A 19187-nucleotide genomic window follows, 5' to 3' on the forward strand; every position below is an offset into this window, starting at 1 on the left:
CATCATTTTAAGCCTTGGTCCTCTTGCTCAGACAGCTACTGGGTCAATACCAAGCCCAGCTTCCGGCTCTCCCAATCCTGAAGACACTGCCTTTCTCAGAAACAGCACATTCCTTCCCCCCCTCCAGATGCCTAGCCATTTTGACTTTTGGAAGACTATCCCCTCAGATATCCAATTCTCTATCTCTTTCTTGGTCTCAGGTGGCTGTCAATTGACCTTGTTAAAGGTGTCAGTAAGTAGATTTTTTTTTTGAAAAAGAAAAAGGGTGGCAAAAACTCCACCTTTTTATAAGGTATTTGCATTTTAAAGGGGACCCTTATACATCAAAGGAAAGAAGTTATAACGGTAGATGAAAATTGTCTTATTGCCCAATGTGGTCTCCCAGCCTAACAAGATACAAATAATTATTCAACAGTCTTTCTTCAAATTCTGATTTTTCTAATCGGTCTTCTCAGATATTACAGTATTTGTCTTATTGGCTTTTCTCTAAACCCTCCTTTTCAAGGCGTGAATCCCAGTAATGTAATATGGTACGACTATGCCAAATTTAAAGAGAGGAATTGCTTCATAATTTTTCACTACTCATAAGCTTTGTTTAAGAGTATCCTATGAGATTCTGGAGGTGCTTCTGTTTGTTTTGGGATTTTAAAAAGTTTTACTTGTTTTAAATCAGTCTTTTTTTTTTCCTACCAAAACAACAGCTGCTAGTGAAACAGCCAGTCATTGCACCCACCTCAGTGACCACATCGGATTCATCCTGCCATGGGGTCCATTTGCTGCTCAAGACTTGGACCTCACCAGAAAAGAGTCCATTCAGTTGGCTGTAGTTTCTGTGTAGTAGTGTGAGTGTTGTCTTTTTAACCAGCACGTCACTTCAGTTTAATGATCATCTTGTGATTGATTAAGCCCTCTGAGACTCTTTCTCCCATGTATTTTTGCCAACATCCTGTTGTATTAGTATTATCTACTTCTCCTTCTACTGTAGACTTCTATTTGCTATCTTATTGAACATTATTTTATTTATTTCTGGCAATTACATTAGGTCAGTCTGACCCTCTGACTTTCTTTTATCTTTCCAGGTGGATGGTGTTGACTCCAGACTTGATGAAAACATTTTACATTGAATTGATGAGAATACAAACAACATTGGGCTGATGCCAGGTTAACACAACTTGTTATAACTCCTCAGACTGCTTAATATTCTTTCATTAGCCCTCTATCCACTGCCAGCTTGGAAGATGGCTTGTGGGTTAACAAAGCATATTTTCTCAGTTTACTGCGGAATGTTCTGGGGGGTAGAGGATTAAACCAAACAAAAAACTTGATAAGTCTGACAAATTTTCCCCAGTTACTTTGACTCCATTCACCATACGCCAAATGAATTGTACTCATAAGAGTAAGTCTCTAGTTACATTTCCTATTGATTCCTGTTCTACATAGAATCTAACACAGAGACAAATAGATGTGAATGATAGATCAATATTACTTGTGGGAGAGAAATGGTTTCAGATGCTTTTCCCATGGATAAAGCCAGGCAACTAAAAGCCAAAAACAACAAATTGTTTTATTAACATATAGAAACTGTCAAAACTACAGGTCTGAAAAGATTTAGGGCAGGAAAACTCATGACATCTTTAGATACTCTGCCCTTATGAGCATTTGGCCATGGCTCTCAACTGAAATAAAGGAAAGTTTAAAGATCAAATAATGAAATAAGTAAAGGCATGCACTACTGGCTCATGGAGGTTGTTCGTCTTTATCCTTCTGAAAGTCTCTAAGCCAAAACTAAATGATGCTACAAGAAAGGTACTTGAAGGTGTCTGTGTACCAGAATCACATCAAACAATAGATTACATGCCTTCCACCTCTACGGTCTTTTTCCAGCCTGTAATTAGCTATCAGGTATGCTGCAGTCTTTCTTCCTATCTGCTATGAACCTTCCTTTATAATTTACAGATAATACAATGTCAACACTACCATTCCTCTTAATCTGATTAGAGAATTCCTTTTGCCCCAGTAGACATGGAGTGCATTAGCTTTTCTATTGCTCTGAACACTCTTCTATTGATAAGGCGACCAGCATCCTATTTCTTAAGTGCACCTGGTTCACCGCTTAATCGTCTTTGCAACTTCCAGTTGTTTCAGGACGACAAGGCAGATGGTCATAAAACATTCCACCTCAGAGAGAATTTAAAAAAGAGACTTTTTCTAAAATAGAATTTTTTATTGATAAATTGAATACCATGCATTGTAAACACTCCATGCTAATATTTTACCTCATACATATAAAAACTAGGAAAGTTCAAAAACTGGCCATTTTATTTTGATCTGATTTCCACTCTTCTATAAGTAATTAAAACCTTTCCAGAACTAGCTTGTAAGTTTCTAGGAAGACCCTCTGGTCTAGGTTTTTTTTTCCCCTGACTGGAGATGTTTGTAATTAAATTCTATTACTCTGGAATCTTATTAGTGTCATTATTGAAGGCTTTTCTGAAATTGCCGGCATTGTGGATACTCCCTTATGAAGCGGTCCAGATGGTACATTTAAAGGGATGTGCATAATTTACAAAGGGTCATTCAATGCAGCTTTATTTCAGAGTCCTCAAGGGTGAGCTCTAATTACAATTATGCCAGCTTTAAAATAGTCACTAGTTTTCTTCCAATAAACCTTTCATATCAATTTGATCACACGTGAAATTTATGTTTTTCAGATATCCTTGCATTTTCTTAAAATTCAACGTTTAATTTTGTTTCAGTATGGGTTTGAAAGTCAACCAAGTAAAAATACTGTTCCATATCACTAATATATCAATCTGTGCATCTATCTATCTAATCAAGCTCTCTCTCATAGTATACCACTTAGACTATGTAATTTTGGTCCTTGAAATTCCTGAGCATAAGGTTTAGCTAGATTACTTGACACATTTATATTAAGAATCTTGAGTTTAATGTATAATTTCAAGCTCTACGCTCACTCCATCATACACTAATGCAAAACTTCCCGAATCTCAACGCAAAGACATATATTTTGGAATGCAAATCTATACAAAAAGACATATATTTCAGAACATAAAGACTCACATCTTGATTGGACATATCCCAATAAGGTCTCTCTCCATACGACATCACTTCCCACATAACGATTCCATAGCTCCATACATCACTTGCTGATGTGAATTTACGATAGGCAATTGCTTCTGGCGCAGTCCACCGGATAGGAATCTTGCCACCCTATGAACATTCGAACCATAAGTTATTCCTTAAGTACATTAGTGACGTGCCATTTTAGTTTCTGAACGTTGTTCCTATTTGCCATGCAGGCCTACAGCATTCCGGAGCTAGCTCTCCAAACAATAACAAGGGACTTGTTTATTTTAACTAAAGTCTTCCAGGCTGAGACAGTTCTTTCTCATATGTTTTCTTTAGTCACAGGGACGTGAACAAGTAATCTGTTTAATTATTTTTAAAAAGCCCACCTGTTATCTGAGGTCTGCTTAAGGCAATATTGTAGAAGAAAGGGAATCTCAGGTTTTACAAAATACGTATGTTATCCGTGGTGGATCAATAGATGTGCAGCTCATATTCATTTTACTTCTTGTTGGACTCTCTCACCCAGCAGCACAAAGACAACACTCAAAATTGCTTCTAAACTCATGAACTAAGGAAGTCAATATGAAAATTTCTATCCATCACACTATCATCCTACTCTTTTTTTGGGGGGGTGGGGGGAAGACTAGCCCTGAGCTAACATCTGCCAATCCTCCTTTTTTTGCTGAGAAAGACTGGCCCTGAGCTACCATCCATGCCCATCTTCCTCTACCCTGTATGTGGGACGCCAACCACAGCATGGCTTGCCAAGCAGTGCCATGTCTGCACCCGGGATCTGAACCGGTGAACCCCGGGCTGCTGAAGAGGAACGTGTGCACTTAACCGCTGTGCCACCGGGTCAGCTCCCATCCTACTCTTACGTAGCATGAGAAACATGCCCAGCATAGCTAGAAGGTAATACACTCAATAGGCTGTTAAAGTAAGCCAAATAATACCAGACGTTAGAGCCATTATTGATTTAATGGAGTGAGGGTAGGATTTTGGTTATCATTTAGTTAATAAAAAAACACCTGCAAAAATGGTAAAGCAATTGAATATTACTCAGGAAAAGTTTAAAGTATGCTTTGTTTTTGTTTTTTTCCCCTTGACAGTCTCATTTGATTATGCTTATATGCAAGGTGTTTTTAATCAAGTTTCAAACTTCCTCGGGTTCCATCCAGGGAAATTAATTCAACTTGAATTCAGATCCTTAAGCTGTTCAAGAGGACATCATTTAAAAGTTTTCTCTGCTTTATAAGGGCTTCTAAACAGGACAATATATTGTACTGGAAACTGCATTGATCCACATCAGTTTACTCTGAAACCCAGGGTATTACACTTATATTTGCTACATACAGAAGGACACTTGTGCTGCCTCCCACCTTCCTTAAATATTTGGCTAAGGTTTTATCTATGTAAATGTATCATTCAAGAAGCCTCCTTTAGCTTTCCTCTCTCCAACTACTGGGAAAAAACAAAAGATCTTTAGCATTCACAAAGATGTATTCTTTCCTAAATGAACGGATTTGGAATTCAAAAAAGATCTGTGTAAGAACCAAAACGAGAGCCAAAGAAACTGAGTACTAAAGAAAAAAAAAAGAAAGAAACTCACCCAACCAACCAAATGAAACACCCCAATGTTTAGGATTGCAGATGCAAAATGGTGAGCATTACAGGACGAAGATGGTTGGTAACTGTCTGCTGCATGTTGATTTTAACGGTGTCAGCCCTAATGGCCAATAACTTTTATGAATCTGTGTTTATTCCATTACTATCTTATATTCAGATTGTCCAGCTAAGATAGGGTAGCCATTAACTGTCTACTGATAACTCTTAACTGTGCCCTAATCCCGGCTTATCTACCAGAAGGAAAATGAAGGCCATTAGATACTGGAAAACCCTCACAGTGTAAATGTTTTATAAATCCTGTATATGCATTCTCAGATTTGGTAGACAACCAACTAGAAACATTGCTCTGTCTTGTTTAAAGTAAGAAATTTTTTTTAAATGATAGGTAAGAACCAAACAGAAGATCTAGAGCAAACACGAGAAAGAAAAGAAAGAAAGAGAGAGGAAGTGAGAGAGACAGAAAAGGAAAAAAGGAAGGAAGGAAGGAAGAGAAAGAGAAAGAGAAAAAGAAAGAAAAGGAAAATTTAAGTGTAAAAAAATACAATAATAAGTGAAGCTGTGTTTTGTGGCTTTGTAAAGCGGTCACACATCTAGGAGCTGTTTCAAAATCCCTCTCTTGGGAAGATGGTTGAAACACGGATGCATGGATATGAAGACACTCTGAAGGATGAGGAAACATAAAATCATAAAGGGCTTAAACATCAAAGTGAGAAGAGAGGTACAGTTTCATCAGAGTCAAAACCCAGAGGTCACAAATCCTCCTTACCCTGGTGGTATAAGCTGCTTCCGGGTCATCCTCAAGCACTCGCGACATGCCAAAATCAGACACTTTGCAGACCAAGTTGCTATTCACCAGAATGTTCCGTGCAGCCAGATCTCGATGCACATAGCTCATATCAGATAAATACTTCATCCCAGACCCAATGCCACGAAGCATGCCCACCAGCTGAATGACTGTAAATCTGCCGTCATTCTTCTGCATGGGAAAGGCATGAGGAACAATCTCATTAGCATTAGGCCAGATTAATTTCCACCAAGCATTTACTACTTGGATCTTTTTTGATATCTGTATCCGGTATGCAATGAAACTCAACATTATTTCTGGGCCTTTCTCACCAAAGTCACTAATTCACTTGTAGACTATATCCTAAGAGCTGCATTTGCTTCCTCTGATAAATGGAAATTAGCCAACTGTAATGAATCTATGGCTCAAAGAGCCCACGATACAAGAATAAATCAAAGACTACCTTCATTGAACATGGACTATTTACTAGCCTTTAAAAATCAGATCATTCTCTGTTTTCCTCTTCTTCCTTTACCCCATTAAAAAAATCCCTGAATACAACCAAATGGAAAGGATACAAGGAGTCTGTGAGAGTTTTCTAAATACCAACATTCTTGGGTTTAATATAAAGTAGCCACGTACCCTGAGGAATGCATCCAAGGAGCCATTCTCCATGTACTCTGTTATGATCATTACCGGTTTACCTAGAGTTTTCAGAAAGAAAAACACAAACCCTTGATGAGCACTGTAGTTAATGAGATAAAAATGGGCTGTGCACAATTTTACTGCCAAGACACCTGTCTTGTGTGATCTAATTTAATTAAAACAAGCCAGGCTTATGCCTCAGCTGCGGGGAGCTAGGAATGAAATATTAAAAGGACGAGTAGGTTTAAATTCCATCTGGAAGATTAACCCTTTGGGTGGCTTGTTGACAAGGTCTTTAACTAAAGTGGCCTCTGGTATCGAGGGAGCACAGGAATGGCTAATTGCTCTCTCAAGTAAAAGGGGGCGAAGATAAATGGGCAGGCCTGTTTAAAGGTGAAAAAATCTTTAGGATAATTAATTTATTTTGTCCCCAGAAAAGCCACTTGTGCGATGCTAAAGGAGTCAATGGACAGAGAAACTTTTTTACTTATTTAGAGAAACCCAGGTTTCAGGGGGCACTAATTATGTCGGGTACCTCATTACTCAGAGAAAACTTAAAGCTCAAACATGCACAATATTAACTTCTTTCCTCCTATCTTGCTCAGATCAGGGGCTGTATCTTTTTTTTTTCTCTTTTCCTATCTATGAATAAATTTATTCTATTTGCTTCCTTAAGCTGCCAACCTCAGCAACAACAAAAATCACAGAAAAGGTGAATTAAATTGTTTCATCCGAGACAGCGATTTTAATTCAATACTAGAACATTCTTGCAAATGTCCCACCTCTTTTTTTTCAGCAAAGAAATCAAAATGATTTTAAGGTTTGGGGAAGTGGGGGAAATATTTTCATTTCACTTTAGTTTTCTTTCTGAGGACCTTAGGAAATAAGAACCATTCTTTAGTTTCTTAATCGCTGGCAATGGACTCAAGATCTGAAATTCCTTCTTTCTAAACGGTATTTGCAGGAGGGGTGAGGGTGGGGTGTAAATCCTCAATACATTACGAAGGCAAGGGTTAAAGCAAAGAGAACATAAAAGATGCCCTCGGGGGAAGGGAAATAAAAGGTTAGTTTGACGATCAAAAATATTCACGCTTTCATTGCTGTACTTGTGGACTGTTTGGACTTGAGACGTTCAATCAGGGAAAATGGGCTGGGATATGTCACTGCTGAAAAACACCCCATAATTATTCTTAACCAATACATTTCCTACCCAGAGCTCCTATCAGAATAGACTCCCTTCTGGGTGTGGGGAAAGGAAAATGTCTCATTTCAGAGGCAAAAAGTTGGAAAAGCAGGAGTTTTTAACTTCAATACAGTCCGATTTATCAATTTCTGATTGAGCTTTTGGTGTCGTATCTAAGAAATCCTACTGAAGCAAAAATTTTGGATTAGAAAACAGTACCGTGGAGATTTTATTTTCAGGTGATGAATGAAAGCCGACCAAAAAAGGAAGAATCTTGGTGTAGACCGAAGGATGAATAAAACCACTTCCAGTCTTTCTCCCTGGCTGGAGGGGGTGGTCCCTATGCACCTTTCCATTCTCGATCAACATCAATAGGAAGCTGTTAGTCCTCAGATTCATTTATCCTCCACATCTGTGACCACAGAGTTCCGAGAGAACAAATGCATCTAAATGAGTTTTAATTAACCTGCCTCAGTCAAAAGATACTTTGTCAACTAATGAGAAGGGGTGACTCTCTTGGCAGTGTATTAACACCTACTTCCATTTCACCAGATCCCTCAAGAGGTGAGAAGAGAGTAGAAGATCCAAAAGAGAGGGGGGTGGTGGAGAGAATTTATAGTCTCCCTGTCAATTTCAAAGGTTCCCCGGGGAACTGCTGGGAATGAATTGACATTCTTCCACTTCCACCTTTTCACCTTCACATCTTCCTAGTCTGCCTGTTGGCACTATCTTCAGAAATCTTCTATATTCCTTATCCTGTTTATTGAAAGGATGCATTTGTCAGAATCTTTATGAGCTCTATAAGAGAACGTGAATTTCTCCACAAACAGAGGGGCTGATAAAATGGGCCCGGGTTGGGCTCATGGAAGGAGGGGGTTCCTTGCCTGGAACAGGCAGGGATGCAGCGGGGAGGGGAAAGGTAGGGAAAGGGGACAGCTCCTTTGGTGGAAATTTTAAATCATTTTAATTCAGTGACAACTGCATTATTCAAATGCGCCCAGTCTTTTATAAGAGTTACAGCTGTAATAGCTATGAGTTTTAGAGGCGCGGTGGGACTTCAATACAAAGATCCCGCTTCTCCTCTCTTCTGCAGAGGTGCTATGAAAATCACTGTCGGTGGCAGGAAAAACACCCCTTCCCAAGCCGAACAGGGCCTCCTTTTGAGAAAATGGACCTGCAGAAGTATTTAAAACGGAAAGTTATCTTTTAATTAAAGTAGTGAAGGCCTCTGGGCAGCCCCGAAGTCCACAGGCAACAGAAAAATATCCTGTCTGTAAAACTAATCTTAAAAAGTAAATAGAGCTATTCCATGCTAATTACAGCCTTCGCCTAAGGTGGAAAATTATATATCCTTAGCACCAAGGTTCCTTTCTGGAAGGAGTCTGAAGATGGGGAAAGACAGACTTCTTAAGACATAATAACACCAGTCAACACTTAGAGTGGTGTTGTCTTTTCTTTTAACTTGCCAAGTATTATGCTAAACACGCTAAATAATTCGTCCAAAGTGACCTAGGAAGGCAAGTTCTATTTTTATCTCTATTTTGCAGATGAGGAAACTGAAAGATTGAGCAACTAACTAGTGAATGCCTCATGCTTCACTAGCTGTGGAGCTGGTGTGTAAGTCTTTGGTCACTCGGTCGAATGTTCGCCAAGCGTGGTCCTGGGAACGGCAGCTTTGGCTTACCTTTGACATCTAGAAATTCAAACTCCCAGACTTCACCCCACCTGCTGAACCAAACCTCTGAGGATGAGGTCCAGGAAACTGTTTTCGCGAATTCTGATGTATGTTTAATTTTGAGGATCTCTGAATTAGTGTAGACTTTCTCTCTGTTTAGCGACCTTCTTATTTTCTCTTCTTAAAAATTTGGTACCTTTGTGTCCTACTTCCCCCTCTGCCCCAGGCCTGATGTCCAAAGTTTACTCTTTAACCTACCCCCTACTGGCGCAGCCACTCTGCACACGTTGATCGAGGATGCTTTTCACAGGCACCTTGAATCAAATAAGAGGCACCTTGCCTTTCTGGAGACATAGCCTCAGGCTTACAAGATCCTTGACTTGTAGTAACTGTAGTAGGTACTACGGCTTCTGGAACAGAGCCACCTTCAATAGTAACCTCTTCAGCCACACTGTCCATGTGGTGCTTTATAAGTTGGTCTTAGAGATATATTCAGGGTTTGCTTTGCAAAACACATCTGTTGAGCTGTGTCGTATTTTAACCGAAGCATGGTTCACGGGCTCAGCGAATGCTAATGGACTAAGAAGGGAAGGTACAACCAGGTGTTACTGTATATAATAGGTGCTGAACTGCAACAGCCATAAATCAGGCAGAGCAGAAAGCAAATCCCCCAATATAATAAAGATTCCCAAGATTCATTCTCTGCATCTGGAACTGAAGCGTCAAGCACAAGGTGTGGCGAGGTTTTGTTGTGTTTTATATGAAAAGTACTTAAAATTTATTTTGCTTACCATCTGCTTGTGCCTACCCTGTGACAATCAGTTTGGTCTAGCAAAGATTTGAAAGATGGCGAGGCATACCAAAAATCTGCAATATTAATTCCCTACAATCTCACACAAGCTGCCTTGGAGAGAGGGTATCAGCCTAAACCATAGACCCATTTAGAGCTGACTACAAGATTAATGACTTGTCCTGCACTGATTTCCTCCTATTAGCAATCAGTGGGTCTGCTCCATCTGTCATTTCCCTGGAAAGAAAATGTGTGTTTAATTTGCCAGTAACTTCTAACTTGGCTTTAGAAAGGCAGCGACCCACGTACATTTGGTGACGACGCCTTCCAGGTGAATTATATTCGGGTGGTCAAACTGTCCCATGATGCTGGCCTCGCTCAGGAAGTCTCTCCTCTGTTTGTCTGTATAACCAGCTTTCAGTGTCTTGATGGCCACACAGATCTCTCTCTTGCCAGGCACTTTGAGACGCCCACTGCATACTTCGCCAAATTCACCTTTTGGAGAGAAAAAGAATCTACTATGGACCAGAAACACATTCAAGATGAGAGAGTAAAAGTTAACATCTGTTGAGTACTTATGACATGCCAGGCACTAGGCTAGTGTTTCACAAAGATCAAGGAAACTTCAGGTACACAGATATTTACATGTATATACAATACATTCATATGGATTCATATAATCCACATATGTATATTTAATATCCACAAAGGAAACAGGCATATTAGACAGACTCTCAGACGCTTACCAACTCCTATGACTTTTTCAATCTTAATGCAAGATGCGTCGATTTCTTTGGCAAATTCTCGAACTGCTTGGTTGGGATCTTCGTATGTAAAAGGATCCACGTAAGTTCTAACACCTAAGTAACAAACACGTGATAGGTTGGCTGAGCACGTCTCAGAAACTGCTAATAAACTTAAGTTGTCTGGGCTTAAAAATATTTAGCGTAGGAAAAGTTTTCTTAGCATGTGAAAAATACTGAGCACAGACATACGAAAATGTTGAAATTCTTGCTCTGGTTTTCATTAGCAGGTAAACAAAGAATTGTGAGGGGCTTAAGAGGCTGCAGATCTACTGACTTCCTGGAATATCTTCACACTTTAAGGACAAAATTTTAAAAACAACCCATCCCATGAAGGAAGAGAGAGTCTCTACAAGGAAGTTTGGGATGTATTAGTTGAATGCTGTTGTGTCAATCAGTTACTCATGTCCTTCTCACCATCCCCAGCTATCCTTCCTTATAGGAACTTCCCTTCTCAACTGGCCATGCCTACATGGTCCCATCTTCTGCCCAATATCTGGACCGATTAAATATGTGACAATTAACAAACTAAGATTAGACCTAGGTTAAAAATGGACAAGACGGGTAATGGCAGGTAGTTGATTTGAGAATATAGACTTTGTATTGGATCTCCACTTTTATTATGTTTTGGAAGGAAAGTGCAATAAGATAAGTCATTGAAGTCCACTAGATGCTTCAGCTGGAAAAAATGCTGCAGCCTAATTGTGAATGGTTTGAACGCCAGGAAATGTAATTAAGCAATAACCCACAGTCGCTTGCAAACTAAATTCAGAATATGAGCTCTGAGGCAGCGTGGAGACGTCTGGGACAAGATGCATTAGTAATTCCTGGCTACTTTCTTTGGGCATTCGTACCTCTCCTCTCCCTACTGGTGCAGATATAGAATATCACCATCTCTGAAAAAGTTTTACGGGACAGTGCTCCTGCAGAGTCATCAACCACTGTCCATTTAAGAGTCTTCTGTCCCGCTCAAGTCATTCTAGAGCCAATTCTTTGAATTTATTCTTTGACCCCCTTTGGAACATCAAAATAACTATAACCCACTAAAAGAAATTGATAGTTCTGAATTCTATAGCACATATACTTTGGGGTGTACCAATTACCCTTAAATTCCTTATTCTTTTCTTCTCCAAAAATTTGACCTTATAATATGAGAGAAATTGTTACCTGTTACATCTTGCCACCCAGCTACAAAAATGGGCCAGCTAGACCCACACCTTTTCAGGATGGAAAATAAAATAAAGAAAAACAACAATCTAAGGGAATTTCTCCAAACCCCATCTTTAATCTCACTTTAAACAATCCCAAATCATCAATTTCTGTTTGATACTCTTGAAGTACATTATTTGGAAAATTCCATGAAAGGACTATGTAATATAATATTAAAAGCCACATGATCATTATTTAGACATTTCTAAAATGAAAATATGACACATGCCCTAAAAATAAAGTTATTTTTAATTCAACATTTTATACCTTGATTCAAATGTTTCTCTTCATCTGCTTCTTGTTTTGCTTTACTGTATTTACTCCGTCTATTAAAAAAAATTTGAGAAAATGAAAATTATTTTCAAAAGCTGTAACACAAGCCACAAAACAAGTTCTTTGCTACCATAATATAAGTCAGACAGATATGCTATGCCCATTTCACAGACGAGAAAACTAAGGCTTATGAGAGATGAGTAACTTGTCACCTTGGTAGTGAATAATGGTTTCAAGCACAAGCAGTCAGAGTCCAGAGTCTTTGCTCTTAACCAAAATATTAAACTAAGGGGATAAAGCAAGTATTTTACAACATAATTATAATTTCAAATCCAAATTTAATTTGAAATTATAATTTCAAATTTCAGAAGAAATTTGTCTTACTGAAGATACAATATAAGTATATTGGCTAATTTCTCCAAATATATTCAGAGTTGAAATGAGTTTCCATGGGTGTATTCTGCATAAATCAAATGGCAATAATGTTCAGAATGTGATAGGTAATTCTAAGTCCTTTTGCTATAACCACAAAAACCACGACCTCAAAAAACCTCATTATCATATTATACCCTATTCTTAAAACAATAGCTTTGTGGTTATTGGTTTCAGCTGTTGCATACAAATTCCTAAGTTATTAATGAAAATTTAAAAGGTAAATATTTGCTTTGTACTGGATTACATTCCTTAAGAGTTTGTAGAAAACTTGCAAGAGTAAAAATGAGAAGTTTCCATTTGTAGCCGAATTCTCTTTCCAAAAAGTGGTGTCTGAGACTTGGCATTCTGCTCTAGATGTCCTATAAGAGTGACATCTGGCTTTCTTATAAGTCTTGGGGATCAGAAATCTTAAATATATATAGATCTTGAATCCATCTTGATACTCTCTCTCTCTCTCTCTCTATATACACATATCTCACTTAAATGAATCATAAAATCAATTCAGTTGCTATTATAGCTCTCTAAATTTTGTGAAGTAGAAACCAAATTACTGAAAAAAATGTGGACATTTATGTCTCTGTCAAAAAAGTAAAATTTACATTGGAATTTGTAATCATCTTGTATTTTTTTAGAGCTTAAAGACGAGGTAAGTCAAGACTCTTACGGAGGAGGAAACTGAGGCTCAGAGGGGACTCCCTGAAGGCCACAGCGCGTCTTGGCAGTGTGGTCCTGTCGGAATCTGGTAACCTGAACCCCTGAGCTTTGAACAAGTAGAGAAGGCCGGGATGAGCATGTAAGATAGCAGCAGGGAGAAGCTAAAGGGGCTGAGCTGTGCAAGCAGAGAGGGGGCCCTCATGGTCACATGTTCTCACCCACGTTCCTCTCCTGACTGTCAGCAAGGCAGGAGCCAGCCCCACAATCAGAGGCTCACAGCCTGCAGATGTCCTCCGTGTGTACAATTCCCTGGCAAATAATAATACCTTGCACTTTTCCACTGCATTTAACTTTTCAAAGTGCTCTCATCACATGTATTATTTCCTCCCCCAACTGTTTGCAAAGCAGGAACCAGCTTAGTAAACAGAGGCCCCAGTTACTAGAGTCAACTGCGAAGTACACGTCATTCGGTCCCAAATAATAGCTTGCATTTTCACTTGCATTTAACTTTTTAAAGAGCCCTCATGTCTATTATTTAATTGCATCCTCACAATAACCCTGAAAGCAATCGAGCAGACAGACACACACTCAGTTCCATTGCACAGATGAGAACATGGGAGCAAGGGCCCAAAGATTTGCCCATGACTCTCTTAGCAAGTACAGGAGTGTGTCTGCCCTCACCAGGCTCACTACTTCACGTGCCTCACACAGTGGAGAAGTTATATGATGATATCTGATGAGAGTTCATTATGAGTTCAATATTACGTTTTATATCAGTAAGCCCACTTCAATTGGATTCCACTGCTCTCAAAATCCATTGCTTCTTGGGGCTGGCCCCGTGGCCGAGTGGTTAAGTTCACGCGCTTCGCTGCAGGCGGCCCAGTGTTTCGTTAGTTCGAATCCTGGGCGCGGACATGGCACTGCTCATCAGACCACGCTGAGGCAGCGTCCCACATGCCACAACTAGAAGAACCCACAACGAAGAATACACAACTATGTACCGGGGGGCTTTGGGGAGAAAATGGAAAAAATAAAATCTTTAAAAAAAAAAAAAAAAAAGTTTAAAAAAAAAAAATCCATTGCTTCTTCAAAGCAGCTAAACACGTTTAAACATCCTGAAACCAAACATTTGTGTGAAAGTTGTGGTCCCCTTGAATCCCCCGCCTTCCCCTTTTAAAGGAAATGTAAGAGTGTTAGGTCAGGAACTACAAAAACAACATTTCATGTCAGGGAAACACGTGGCTAGGTCCCCAGGGCGAGATAGGGTCCTGCCAGCCAAAGAGATTGCATCTTATCAGAGCTCCTAAAAGCATTATCTAAAATTACAAGGATATCTTTTAAACCACTTTAGATCTCAAATACTGATTTGAATTTCTTTCCTTTAAAGAAGGAAAAAAATGCGTAGAGCGCAAGAGCTTTGCTACCAACTTTAAATTGTCAGTGAGTTTGTCAAAAACCCTGGGATATACCAATAGAAACAAGCAGCCTCAAGCTGCCCAGGAGTGCAATTATCCGTTTTACGTTGAACACACTCATTAAATATGTGCAAAGCCAGAGGAAATGCAAAATGGCAGGGATCATTAATTATAAGGCTGACCCGCCCATCCCTTCCCCAGACTTCTAAACGTAGAAGGAGGAATTAAATTAGTGAAGGTGTATTTTTAAAGAAACTTCTTTACTTGGAGCTTTGCTTGGAGGAGTACTCACTAAAAGCACATGGAATGCCCAAAAAGAAATGCCAGGATTACTGTTCAAAGGCTAATTGTAGCCTATTAGCTTCTTAATAATACCTTGAAAATGAAAATGCCTGAGTCCTGCTCTATCTTTGTCACCTGATGACCCTTTATCCTTGGCTCCTGGGTAGGACAATGTGTCCGTTATTGTCCCAAGAAAGAAAGCCCATTGAAGCTGATTATTTGGTCAGCCAGCCTGGAGGAAAGTACACAGCCTAGAAAGTGCTAACTCTGAATTGACATCCGACGCAGATCACCTGCATGGCAGAAGGAAACCTTTGTTGAAGATTTTCTAATTATAGAGACGTGGGCCAGCTGATTAAAAAAGGGAAGGAGGGGGAGTGGTTGGTTAGTGAATGCTCCAGAAGGAAGCGTGGCACCTTTCAACTGCAGGAGTTGGAGAAAAGGGCCTCCTTTGCAGGTGAAACTTTGAAAGAGTATGAGCTGAGCCCTGCCCGCTGTCAAAGGGAGGCGTACTAAGGGTATTAAGGGACATTGTTGATGAACAGCATGAGCCCCAAGCTCTGCCCTCCCAACCAATGTGTTGTTCCTGGCACCTTGACTATTCAATACAACAAACAAAATGGTGGAAGGGGAGCCTGGCAGGGGCCCAGCAGAAACCCCGCTCTTATTAAAATACTAACTTCCCTGATCAAGTGGACAGATTTGATTGATGTGGTTCACTGTTCCAAAACTAATTAGTAAAAGGTAAGTAATTTATTCAGTTAAAGTGCAGATTAAAGAAGATAAAGCAAAGTAATAACTAGCCCAGCTTCAAGAGGCCCTTTCCAGCGTTTAATGGCATCACCCATGAAGATTCATAGAAGCCATCCTTCGTTTTCCCCTTCCTTAAGCTGTCATTGTTCTTGCATCAAATGATGTCTAAATGTTCTTCATGAGCAACATTTTGAAATGGGTGGAATTGAACCGTACAATTGCATGCAAGTTGTTTAGAAATGTTCTTGCAGTACCATCTGCCCCCTAATTGTATGAATTTACATGACTTCATCAGAGCCAATTTAGGCTAACATTTAAGTGTATTCATTCTTATGTGATCATAATATTCCAATTAGGACACCAGAGAAGACGGATATAGACTGAATGGTAACTGTTTGAGCATTCCTGGAGCTGTTAGCTCCAAAGTAGAAAATCTTAACCTTCATAAGAAGACAAAACCAATTTGTAATGGACCACTTTATATTGTCCATTAGACTTGCACATTAATTCACAGATTACAAATGTTATCAAAATCACTGAGGAAACTTGAAATTTGGGTTCAACAGAACTGTCAATGTTAGCTTTTAATGTGGGTCAAATTTTCAGTTCAAAAGACATTAAAATAATCTATCTATGCCAGTACTGGAAGTCAGGAGAAGGATGCCTGTCCTTATCAGGCAACCGACTAGCTGTGTGACCTCGGTTTAGTTAATTGTTTAACCTCCTCTCCAGGCCTCAAGTTCCTAATACACAAGAGGCCAGTGTTTGAATTGAAATTCCATTTGGGGGAAACACTCTAGCTTAAATCAACCGAAATTACTACTTTTTGGGATGCTTCTGGAGGCAATCCAATGAAATCATTAATATAAAAGGGGGGAGGGGATCAGAGAAATTTAACACATTCGCTCATTAGTCCTGGAGGTTATGACCTTATCGTTGTGTTTTATGATGTCATTGTTAACAGTCCTTTCAAAAATCACTTCAAAAAGGCAATAAAGTAGTTACACTGTGGAGCTCACGAATGTGTACCTAGAGGAGAACAGAGGAAATGGTGCCGTGCTGCCAAGAGAATGTGCACATGTGGTTTGGGGATAAAATTTCTAGGAACAGCATCACATGGGTATAAGTGCTGGCCCTTATACAACCCAGACAGCAAGTACAGTTATGGGCTCTGCAAAGCTGTCAGAATCCTTAAAATATAACTCAAGTGATGACGAAGACACTGATCAAAGAAGCCTATAAAAAACATGTTAATTCGCTTAACATCACATCGGTGGTAAAAACATACACTATATCTAAGTCAATGTATTCTGTATAATATTAATTTTAAATATATAAAGTTTATAAACTTAGCATAGTTTGATTCTTTCACAGAGATCCATTAGTGTTCACACATGCAAGTTGGCCAAAAAAAAAAAAAGATCTTCTCATTGAAAAATAGAGTAGAAAATACTCTACTCTGGCTTACCTAAAGCATGAGCTTCTCAGTATGAAGGGAATATATTGAAATAAATGAAACAATTGCTATAAAAAAATTCTAGCAAGATACCAGCTGTGAGCCTGAGGCCGTTTCCTCTTTCTTAAATGACAAATTAGCACCTGACAGACTTTCTCTTGGAGGTGATCAGAAGGACTGAATCATTTCTCACTGTGTGGGTCCCGGCCCATCTACCTCTTAAGAAATCTCATAGGCTACCAGCAGTGTGGAACCCGGTTGGAGAGGACACACCCTAGAAGGGATCTGTCTCTAGCATCCATTCTGGCATCAACATTCTGTGGCTCCATGACGAAGAGATGCAGCCCCATCACACCTTCCAGGCTAGGGTGTTTGATCTGTTGCTTTCCCAGCCTGCTGGCTGAAGTGTGGCAAGATTATTCTGGAGGGTACCATTTACCACCTTTCATTTCACTAACCCTGAGCTAGACTTTTGTCCGCACTACCCATCTCCTCTCTCTTCACCTGTTCTTGTCCCATTTAAACATTTGCAGTCCAACATGACAGAGCACAACAGCCTGCGTGCAGAGAAGAATCAGCTGAGTGTGCATCGGCCGTGGCAAAGCCTGTCAGCTACCTGGCTCCAGGCAGCCTTTCCCATGACAGTTTTATGGCCGACACTAAAGAAGAATCAATAGGAGGGCAAGGGGTTGACATTTCATTTTCTAAAAAGTGATCCATTGAGGACCAATCACCACGCACTGTTTATCAGCCTTGGGAAGTGACATTTTTTTTTTTAATGGGGGAGAAGGAACAGGAATCATCACTGGGTTACTCGACAGGCTCAATTCTCCAAGGTGGGGACGCATAATTGGAAATCCGATGCATCCTGCCATCAATCCTGCCTTCAATAATAAAGTGATCAATAAAAGCAGAAAGGAAATTAAGTCATCAAGCTTGCGACGCTATTTTCTATAGCGACAGCTTTTAATAAACTTGTCTTCCCGAATCACATTTTCCTGGGCTCTCCCTTTCTTTTTGTCAACATAGAACATCCGAAAGAAACTTATAATGAGGTGACATTTCTGATGACTCTGGTTTGACTGCTGTATTTAGGACAACTTAAAATGAAAAAAAAAAAAGAAAATCTCAAGGAAAGCTGGCCTATAACTCGAGAAGACTTCCACCCACCATCAGAGAAAAGTTGGAGACACAAGAGGAGACCAGCTTTCTGCAAGGCACTGGTTCAAAAGAATATGCTGTCAAGCCTTTTTATTTCTCTCTCTCTTTTATAGATTGTTTTTCAAGTACCAAGTTTGTAAACTCTCATAGAACAAGGGAGCTGCTGTTTTACATTCATTTCTGAGAACAATGCCATGCCCACAGTGGGCTCAATGGGTATTCTCTGGAAATGTTGATGGCTTTTCCAGAGAGAAGATGGAGCCTTATGCCCATTTCTTTGCTTCCATTGCCATTTTTATTAGCCAATACTATGTTGAAGCACCTACTGTGTGTCAGATTCTCTCTTTTGGCTATCAAAATTCTCCTGTCAATAGCTCTTCGAGGCAGCAATTATTATCTCTATTTCATTAACAAGAAACAAAGACTCAAAGAGGTTAAATAATATAGCTGACCAATGGCAGAGCTCAAATCTGGGGCCCAAGTTTTGTATGGCTTTTTTTGTCTTTGGCAGTAAGTCCAAGCTTAAGAGACGTATAAATGTAACACCTTATGACTTAGAGTATCTAGAAATCTCCCATTGGCTTGCTTTTCGGCTTGGTTTCCTGGAATTAGTTGGGTCTTTCCAGGACTCTCAGCTGTGAGGACTGCCACCAGGGTACAGGCCCAAGCTCCAGAGGGGGATGGGGAGATCAAAGCAAAGAGGAGGGAGCTTGCGATGCAAACGCCGTGTTTATGATGCTAATCAAAAGCCTCAGCTTTGTGTGGAGCAGACAAAAAGCTCCCTCATAAAAACTAGGAAGGTGGGGGAGGGCAGTGAGTGGCTTAAGTGCTTACCTCCTACTGATGACAAAGGCTGCGATGAGAATGACCACCAGTACCACACTGCCTGAGACGGAGACCAGAAGGACAGTGGAGTTGGCCCCATCTCCGATGATCCGGGAAGGCACTGGCAA

At 39.8% G+C, this 19187-nt stretch overlaps 1 protein-coding gene across 2 annotated transcripts in view; it reads right to left on the bottom strand.

Moving 5' to 3' along the window:
* The window catches only part of EPHA4 (EPH receptor A4), a 140097-nt gene that overhangs the window by 12490 nt on the left and 108420 nt on the right, over window positions 1–19187 (bottom strand). For both annotated transcript variants that reach the window (XM_070618395.1, XM_070618396.1), the window contains exons 8-14: window positions 19069–19180; window positions 12073–12131; window positions 10540–10653; window positions 10103–10288; window positions 6143–6204; window positions 5483–5692; window positions 3082–3231 (exon numbers count right to left, since the gene is read on the bottom strand). In XM_070618395.1, the coding sequence (XP_070474496.1) occupies window positions 3082–3231; window positions 5483–5692; window positions 6143–6204; window positions 10103–10288; window positions 10540–10653; window positions 12073–12131; window positions 19069–19180 (893 nt within the window). The remainder of the gene's footprint in view (window positions 1–3081; window positions 3232–5482; window positions 5693–6142; window positions 6205–10102; window positions 10289–10539; window positions 10654–12072; window positions 12132–19068; window positions 19181–19187) is intronic.

The sequence above is a fragment of the Equus przewalskii genome, chromosome 5 (genome assembly GCF_037783145.1).
Source record: "Equus przewalskii isolate Varuska chromosome 5, EquPr2, whole genome shotgun sequence".
Lineage (NCBI taxonomy): Eukaryota > Metazoa > Chordata > Mammalia > Perissodactyla > Equidae > Equus > Equus przewalskii.